Source organism: Notamacropus eugenii, chromosome 6 (assembly GCF_028372415.1).
Source record: "Notamacropus eugenii isolate mMacEug1 chromosome 6, mMacEug1.pri_v2, whole genome shotgun sequence".
Classification (NCBI taxonomy): Eukaryota; Metazoa; Chordata; class Mammalia; order Diprotodontia; family Macropodidae; genus Notamacropus; species Notamacropus eugenii.
In genome coordinates this window covers 42,685,708-42,695,899 of record NC_092877.1, presented here as the reverse complement: position 1 = coordinate 42,695,899, position 10,192 = coordinate 42,685,708, and the positions used below count along the sequence as shown (strand labels likewise).

Below are 10,192 nucleotides of genomic sequence, written 5' to 3'. Positions count from 1 at the left end.
AATAGAAGAAATGGGGGGCAGGATAGGGTGGAGGGAAATATAGTTATTCTTGCACAACATAACAATTATGAAAGTCATTTGAAAAACTACATATATATATATATATATATATATATATATAGCCTATATTGAATTGCTTGCCTTTTCAGTGGGGATGGGTGGGGAGAGAGGAAGGAAGAGAAGTTAGAATTCAATGTTTTAGGAACAAATGTTGAGAATTGTTCCTGCATACCACTATGAAATAAGAAATACAGGCAATGGGGTATAAAAATTTATAGTGCCCTACAGGACAAAAGAGAAGATGGGGATAATGGAAGGGAGGAATTTTAGAAGGAAGGGCAAATTGGCAGAAGGGTGGGGAGAGGGGAGAGATGGGGAGAAAAACGGGAACTCAAAATTTTGCGGAAATGAATGCTGAAAACTTAAATTAATATTTTTTTTAAAAAAGAAAGGTACAGGAATGGTTTGTCATTTCCTTCTCCAACTCACTTTATAGATGACAAACTGAGACAAAGAGGATTAAGGAACTTGTTTTTCCAAAATTCATTAATTGGTATTACTTAATTATAATCATTATATCAATAAATATTACATCCTTAAAGGAAGGGAATGTCTCAATTTTTTACTTGTATTCATGAAACCAAACATAATGCTAACTGCATAGTATGTACTTAATGAATACATGTTGAATTGAGTTGAATTCATGAAAAATTATGTTTTCTATTCACCAGTTTCTTCAGTGCCCCTTTTACTTCATTATTTCTTAGACTATAAATCAAAGGGTTCAACATGGGGATCATTACAGTATAGAAAATAGACACGAATTTATTCTCATCTGTTGAATATCTGGAATTGGGCAACATATAAATGAATGTAAGGGTGCCATAGAAGAGAGTGACTGCTGTAAGGTGGGAAGTACAAGTTGAGAAAGCTTTAGACCTCCCTTCAGTGGATTTCATTTTCAGGACAGAGAAGAGGATGTACACATAAGAGATTATGATAATTACCACTGTGATTATCAGTACTGACCCAGCTGAGACAGCAGAAAGAATTTCAGCAAGATCATTTTGGTTTTTGGAAAGTTTTAAAAGTGGTGAATAATCACAGAAAAAGTGATTGATATTATTGGATCCACAGAAGGACAGATTCAATAAGCAACCAATAGAAATCCAAGAATTTATACAAGCACCCAGGTAGGATGCAATGAATAACAGAGTACAGACCCTAGCAGACATGTGGGTGGAGTAGAGTAGGGGGCTACAGATGGCCACATACCGATCATAAGCCATCACAGCCAGAAGGAAGCACTCAGATGTTCCAAAGGTAGCAGTAAAACAAAATTGGGCCAGACAGCCTCCCAGAGGGATTGAGGTCTTGTCCACAAGGAAGGTGATGAGCATGACAGGTGTGACAGTTGAAGAATTACTAATATCCACAAAAGCCAAATGGCTGAGGAAAAAGTACATTGGAGTGTGAAGTTGGGAGCTATTTCTGATCAATATGATTATGCTAAGGTTACCAACTAAGGTGACAGCATAGACACCCAAAAATATCACAAAGAGGATGACACGAAGTGTTGGATCATCTGTTAATCCCAAAATAACGAATTCAGTCACAGTAGTGCAGTTATTGATAGACATCTGTCTTAGAAAGTGTGGCTGTTAGAACAAAAGAAGAATACACTACAATGTTAAGATTAGAATAAGGATTAGGATTTGGATATATCTATTTACGTATTCAGGAAACTTTAACTGACCACCTCCTACATAGCCATCCTACTATTTTACTCCCAAATATTCTTCCTTTGCACCATGGCAAGATGCCCATAAGCAAAGCAATGATAAATAAATTTGTTTCTTCCTAATTTTTCCCTGATAACCAATATTACTGCATGATTTGCCAATTTCACCATTTTGATAGTGAAAGAAATCCTGCAAAAGTAAAAAGAATATTTAATTTCCACCATGGGATCCTTTCTTAAATGCATGCATAAACTATATCCAAATGCCGTTTTGCTAAGTAAATACTATTGTTAATCCCTTCCAAAGAAAAAGAGTTTGCTTTGTGATCCCCGACCTCTCAAAGGACCATGGTCCAGAACTGAAGATGTTATTCACTGTATGTTAACTGACTACAGTGAAAATCCTGATTTCTGAGATGGCCCTTGTGCTATAAAATCACAAAGAATGGGAAATCTTGCTTCTAAGTCATCTTGTGTTATTTTACTCATAGAGCTTGGTATTGCTGCAAAGAAATATTATTAGGTGAGATATTGCTAGCGTGAGAAAATATGGGAAATTTCCCATGAGAGCATCTGCTCTTTCTCATCTTACACATGATCTCAAACCTGAAACCACTTATCTCTATAATTTCTTATTTCTTTTCAGGACCCCACCATTCTTCTAGTCTGCAATCCTAGAATCAGTCTTTACCCTTCTCTCCATATTCCCTTCTCCAATTAGTTAGTTGCCAAATCTTGCCACTTCAATATCCACAATGTTTATCACATATCCTTGTATGTCCACCTCTCTATCCACAATGTATGTCACATATACTCTTGTGTTTACATCCCTAATTCATTTGCCTCTCTATTCACTTGGGCCATTGCATTGTGAATTTCACATTGCAAGTGAATTTAATTAAATATAATAATTTAATTTCCAGTCTACATCCTCTAAATTATCCTATAAAATCCTATAAAAATAATCTTTATAAAATACTTGACTGACCATATCCCCTGCCTACTCAAGTCTTGAATACATATCTTATTGACTTGAGGACAAAATTATAACTCCTCACCTTGATATTTATCCTTCAATGCCATGTGAATCTAGTCTCCCTCTTTAGGTTTATTTCCCTTTACTCTCAAGAAACTGACCTATATCCCAGACCCAGAATTCCACCTCCATCTCTGTCCCCTTGCACAGGCCATGCTCCATGTTCCCAATGCCCTACATCATCTTTGCTTCTCAATTTTTCTTTGTGTTACAGCTAGTGGGTCACCACCCATAGGGAGTCTTGCTTTTTAAACTCTGTTCCTCCTGTTTTTGTGTTTACTTGTCTCTGTAAATATTTTATCCTTTCCAATAGAGATTAATGACTTTTATAAATTTTTTCATTTTTTTCCCAGTGGCTAGGATAGGATTCTCAGCATAGTGTACATATCCAAATATTAATTGAATGGAATGCAACAATGTGCTTTTGAAAACCTCAATCTCATTCACATTGGTATCATAATCTAAAAAATCACATAACAGGAATATTAACAACTCTAATGGATGATTTAAATTTAACACATTCCTTTCTCCCCATAATTTTTAGAATATACCGTTATACTAATTTTACAAATGAGGTAAATAAGGATCACAGAGGTGAAGTCACTTAACCACAATCAGTCAGAGCCAGCAAAACTCAGATGGGGAGCTCAAATTCAGTTCTCCTGACTTCAAGCCCAATTCCATTTCCATTACATCAGCCAATAAATATATTAGTGAAATTCTGAACCAAATGCCTCAATTTGAGAAATGGAGGGAAAGTAGTAAATGAAACAAATGTACTTGTGTATAACAAAGCTTTTTACCTAATGTTCCTTAAGTAACTATGTTTGATCATGTACTTACTGTTTGTATGATGTTTCAAGGTATATTATATGACCAGTGAGAGGTCAGAAATTTACTTACTAACCTGCTGTAATAATGATCAATGCCAATACCTGACTTTTAAATTTTTAATATTATATAGCCCTATAAGGGACCTGAAACAAGAAGACCTAAATCTGGAATCAATCTTTTACCTTACAGAGAGAGAGAGAGAGATGCGTTAAAGCCCTATACAAAACTAAAATCAACATAGTTTGGTATGTCAAGAAGAATAGACAGACTTCCCTGAAATTAGCTGCAAATCATAATCAGATCTAAGAATATTTAGACTAAAATCAAGGAGAGCTGTAGTACCTATTGATGCAACTAGATGATTATGTTTGGCTCCAGTTATTACATTTGCATAGCAGCACCATATTTATGCTGGATTTCATAACACTAGGGGAAAACCCCTGAAGTAATTATGCACCAAATGTAGCCAACATCATTAAAATGCCTTTTAAAATCCACTGGGATGGAGAAGATTGCAAATACACCAATGAGTTCTGTGAGAACTTCTTTAAGTTCTCAGGGGGTGTTATTATTTTTTCTTTTTCTCAAATTATCCTCCAAATAACTTTAAAATAACTCCTCAAAATGAATTCTGGAGCAAATTAACCAACAGAAGATCAGGGTGAAACAATCTTGCAGCCCATGAAAATTTAGAAGGTCAACAAGAAAGACATACCTTAGTGAAGTGAGAGTAGAGTACAGGCCAACTCACCCAATGACAGTGCAAGTCATACATGACAAACCAACAGCAGTCATTGGGTCTGACTGAATAGGCATTTGTGGTCTCTGGAGCTCTCAGCCAAGAAAATATAATGGGGTCAGACAACTCGTCAGAAGGAAAATACAGGGCACCATTTGATGGCATCATGAGCAGGACTCTCTTGAGTTGCCTATATGAAGTTCATGGTCACAGAACCAGGTCAAGAGGAGGCATTAGCAGGAGTGGAGATCCTAGTCACAGTTTCATGGCAGAAAAGACTGCTTGTCATTGCTCAGAGACCAGAGCACAAGCCTGGAAAACAGTAATGGTTGGGGCGGACAGCTTGCATCCCCACATGGCTCAGTGATAAGATGAAGAAGAAAGATACACGGGCAGGCAGGAATAGATAGGCCAACTACGTTTATTGATCTGAGTGTCAGGATATTTATAGAAAGAAACTGCAAGTCTACATGACCTACTGCTAGTCTCCTGTCCTAGTGATTTGGCCAGTCTTATTGTCTTAAAGACTGTTAGCCTAGAGGGCATCTATTTCACATATCCCTTGTGTTCTGTAGTTTTCTTGTCTATCCCACGGAGGCAGCAACATCCAGAGACAGCAACATCCGGGGGGGCATGAAGAGCCATTCCGGATGATAATGAGCATGGTCTCAAAGAATAGTTTCCCCGAAGGTCTATCCTAAACTTGTCAACGGCACTCCATTGTGGCCCTCAACAGATCGTACCTTTTCTCAGATTACACCACCTTAGGAAAACACAAAACTTACACACACCACAGAGCTATCTCCAAAAACAGCAGCATGAAAAAAACATGAAGCATGGGACAGTACCCCCTCCACTCAGGAAGAAGAGCTTAACTTAAACATAAGGCTAAAAATCAATAAATAGGTTAGAAAAATGAGCAAACAGAAACCTGACCACAAAAAGTTACTATACTGACAGGAAAGATTGAAACACAAATTCAGAAGAAAAGGAAATCAAGGCAACTATATGCTAAACTTCAAAGAAAAATATAAATAAGCTTCAGGACCAAAAATTCTTTTGGAATAACTTTAAAAGGATTTTAAAAATCAAATAAGAGAAATAAAGTAAAAATTGGAAAAAGAAATGTGAATGATACGAGAAAATTGGAGGGGAAGGGAATAAATAGCTTGGCAAAAGAGGTGAAAAAAATTTCAAAGGAAAATAACACTTTAAAAAACAGACTGGGCCAAATGCTGAGAGGTGCAAAAAAAATCTCCTGAAGAGAAAGATTCCTTAAAATGAACAACTGGTCAAATGAAAAATGATGTACAAAAATTCACTGAAAAGTAAAACTCCCTTAGAAGTATAATTGGCCAAATGAAAAAGGACATACAAAAACTCACTGAAGAACATAATTTCTTAAAAAATTAAAATTGGGCAAGTGGAAGCTAATGTTTCCATGATACATCAGAAAAAACAACAAAACAATATTAAAAGAATAAAAAAGTAGAAGAAAATATAAATTGGAATTGGTAATGAGGAAACAAAAATATCCCTCTTGACAGATAATATGATGATACACTTAAAAATCCTAAAGAATTTACTAAATAACTAGTCAAAATAATGAACAATTGAAGTAAAGTTGCAGGATATAAAACAAACCTACACAAATCATCAGCATTTCTATATACTACCAACAAAGATAAGCAGGAAGATATAGAAAGGGAAATGCCATTTTGAATAATTGGAGACAATATAAAATCCTTGAGTGTCTACCTGTCAAAAAGGATCCTGAAATTCTATGAACACAATTATAAAACTCTTCTCACACAAATAGAGTAAGATCTAAAAATTAAGGGAAATATTTTTTGTTCATGGGCAGGCAGAGCCAAAAATTCCAGTTCTACTTAAATTATTTTACTTATTCAGTGCCACACCAATGAAGCAATCAAAAACTTATTTTATAGAGATAGAAAAACAATGAACAAGATTCCTCTGAAAGAACAAAAGGCAAAGAATGCCAAGAAAATCAATGAAACAAAAGATGTGAAGGAAGATGGCCTACCCGTGCCACATCCCAAACTGTATTTCCAAAGTGGTAATCATCAAAACAATCAGCTCCTGCCTAAGAAATAGAATAGTGGTTCAGTGGAATAGATTAAGTACAAAATACACGGTAACGAGAGTCTACAGTAATCAGATATTTGGCAAACTCAAAGACTGAAGCTTTTGAGACAAGAAAACACTATTTGACAAAAAATACTAAAAAAAACTGGCAAGAAGTGGGGCTGAAGCTAGATATAGATCAAATTTCTTACACTCTATGCTGAGATAAGGTTTAAATGTATACATGATTTAGACATAAAAAAGTAACATCATAAACAAATTAGGGGAATATGGAATAGTTTACTTGTCAGATCAATGGACAAGGGAGGATATATGACCAAATATTAGAAAGAGAGAGAGAAATGTGGAGATTTAAAATGGATAGTTCTGATAATATTAAATTTTAAAAGTTTTGCCCAAACAAAATCAATGCAGCCAGGACTAGAAGGAAAGCAGAAAACTAGGGGTAAATTTTTACACATATTTTCTCTTATAAAGGCCTATTTTGTCAAATATGTAGAAAACTGAGTCAAACTAGTAAGAATAAAACTCATTCCCCAATTAGTAAATGTTCAATGGCATGAATGGGCAAGTTTCAGAGGCAGAAATTAAGGCACCCTATAGTGTTATGAAAATTAGAGCAATGGAAATTAAGCTGCCTCTGAGGTAGTGTTTTACACATTTGAGATTGACTAAAATGACAGAAAGAGAAAATAGCAAATGTTGAAGAGAATACAGGAAAATTGCGACACTAATGCACTGTTGATGGAAGTTGTGAATTGATCTGAATGTTCTGGAAAGCAGTTTGGAAATATGGGGCGGGGTTTTCAAATTGTACATATTACTTGACCCTGTCATACCACTACTGGAGCTGTACCTCAAAGAGATCAAGGGAAAAGGACCTATATGTATAAAATATTTCTAACAGCTCTTTTTATGGTGACAAAGAATTGGAAATTGAAGGGAAACTTATCAATTGGGCAGTGACTGAACAAGTTGTGGTATGTGATCATGATGGAATGCTACTGTGCTCTAAGAAATGAGGAGCAGAATGGTCTCAGAAAATCAGGAAAGACTGACATGAACTGATGTGAAATGAAGTGAGCAGAACCAGAAGAATATTTTACACCATAAGAACAATAGGGTATGACGATGAATTATGAATAACTTAGCTATTCTCAGCAATACAATAATCTAAGAAAATTCAAAAAGACTTGTGATGAAAAATGCTACCCACCTCCATTAAAAAGAACTGGAGTCTAATTGCATTTATAACATACTTTTTTAAAACTTTGTCTTGAGGTTTGGGGAGGGCAGGGAGAGGGGAAGAGGTGGTTCTGTGTTTTTTCATAACATGACTAACAATGTAATGTGTTTTCCAGACTGCACATGTACAGTCTATATCAAATTGCTTGCATTCTCAATGAGGTCCAAGAGGAGGAACAGAAGAGAAAATTTGGAAATAAAAAGCTTTAATACAAATGTTAAAAAAAAATTATCTGTAATTGGAAAAAACAAAAGACTATTAAAAAATTAGGAAGTTGATAATTCCACTGAGTTCTGTCTAAATAACATCATATGTGGAATACTATTTTCACTCCTGACTTTCTCATTTTAAGAAAATAATGAAAACCTAGAGAGTATCCAAAGGAGGGTAATCAAGTTGGTCACCAGTCAACAAGGATTTTAAGGACCTACTACTTGGCAGGCTCTATGCTATATCACAGAATACAAAGAAAAGCAAAAAAAAGAAAAAAATCCCTGTCTTCCACAAGCTCACATTTATTGGGAGACACACCATATAGATAACTAAGTGCATACAAATTATAGACAGAGTAGATGAATGAAATCTTATAGAGGAAGCTACTGTTAGCTAGAGAGGAAACACTTCTGGCAGAAAGTGGAATGTGAACTGTCTTCAGGAAAACAAGGCAAACTAGGTGGCAGAGGTGGGCAAGCAAAACTTTTCAGGCATATGAGACATCCAGTGTGTAGACAGAAAAGACAGAGTGTCATGTGTGGGAAAAGGCAAATAGGTCATGCTGTTAGATTTTACACTGCATGGATGGGAGAAGGTGTGAGGCTGAAAAGGTAGGAAGGAGCAAGACTGGGGGATTTTTATTTTTTGGTGATTCTTTATTGATATTTTTTATTTTAACATAGCCTAAATTTCTTCTAGTACCTTTCCCTTCTCACCCCTCACAAAGAGTTATTCCAAAAAACAAAAGGAATGCATTTTACGGGTGTATTGTGCCACAAAGGTAGTCATTGATAAAAAGAAGTTCCCTTCATATGAAAAAGTATCTTAGGACCATTTTTGTGGCAACAAAGAACTGGAAAAAAGAGTAGGTGCCCCATGATTGAGGAATGGCTAAACAAATTTTCTCATATGAATATAGTGAAATATTACCGTGCAAAAAAAAAAACAGACTAATACATAAAAAGAAATCATTTGCATGATCTGATACAGTGATGATAGCAGAGTCCAGAACCCAACACACAGACAATGAATTTTGTTGTTCAGTTATTTCAATCAAGTCTGATTCTTCATGAATTCATTTCAGTTTTTCTTGGAAAAGATGCAGATTTGTCACTTTTTTCTCCAGCTTATTTTAGAGATGAGAAACTGAGGCAAACAGGGTTAAGTGATTTGTCTATCCAAAATCCATTGATTGGTATTACATAATCATAATAGAATATTAGATCCTTAAAGGAAGGGAATGTTTCATTTTTGTACTTGTATCCATTAAACTGTGCATAATGCTGGAAAAATAATATATAGTTGATAAGTGCTTGTTGCAATGAGTTGAATTCATGAAAACAAAAAGTGTTCCCTACTCACCAATTTCTTCAGCGCCCCTTTTACTTCATTGTTTCTTAGACTGTAGATCAAAGGGTTCAACATGGGGATCATCACAGTATAGAAAATAGACACCACTTTATTCTCATCCATAGAGTAGCTGGATTTGGGCATCACATAAATGAATGTACTAGTCCCATAAAACAGAGTGACTGCTGTGAGGTGGGAGGTGCAAGTTGAGAAAGCTTTAGACCTCCCTTCAGTCGAGCTTATTTTCAGGACAGAGAAGAGGATATACACATAAGAGATTAGTATAATTAGGATGGTGATTATAAGTACTGACCCAGCAGAGACAGCAGGAATAATTTCAGCAAGATCATTTTGGTTTTTGGAAAGTTTTAAAAGTGGTGAATAATCACAGAAAAAGTGATTGATCTTATTGGATGCACAGAAGGAAAGATTCAATAAGAAACCAGTAGACATCCAAGAATTTATACAAGCACCCAGGTAGGATGCAATGAATAATAGAGTGCAGACCCTAGCAGACATGTGGGTGGAGTAGAGTAGGGGGCTACAGATGGCCACATACCGATCATAAGCCATCACAGCCAGAAGGAAGCACTCAGATGTTCCAAATATGGCTGCAAAACAAAATTGAGCCACACAGCCTCCCAGAGGGATTGAGGTCTTGTCCACAAGGAAGGTGATGAGCATGACAGGTGTGACAGATGAAGAATAGCCAATATCCACAAAAGCCAAGTGACTGAGGAAAAAGTACATTGGAATATGAAGTTGGGAGCTATTTCTGATCAATATGATTATGCTAAGGTTACCAACTAAGGTGACAGCATAGACACCCAGAAATATCACAAAGAGGATGACATGAAGTGTTGGATCATCTGTTAATCCCAAAATAATGAATTCAGTCACAACAGTGCAGTTATTGACAGACAT

General features: G+C 35.8%; 2 protein-coding genes across 2 annotated transcripts; both read right to left on the bottom strand.

Annotated features, from left to right (window-relative positions):
- Nucleotides 1-701: 701 nt before the first annotated feature.
- Nucleotides 702-1,640, bottom strand: LOC140512856 (olfactory receptor 5p57-like). The gene has a single exon (XM_072622226.1). It carries the CDS (start codon nt 1,638-1,640, stop codon nt 702-704), a length of 939 nt encoding a protein of 312 aa, XP_072478327.1.
- Nucleotides 1,641-9,250: 7,610 nt separating this feature from the next.
- On the bottom strand, nt 9,251-10,192 carry LOC140512855 (olfactory receptor 5p57-like). Its single transcript, XM_072622225.1, has one exon. The coding sequence runs from the start codon at nt 10,190-10,192 to the stop codon at nt 9,251-9,253; it is 942 nt and encodes a 313-aa protein (XP_072478326.1).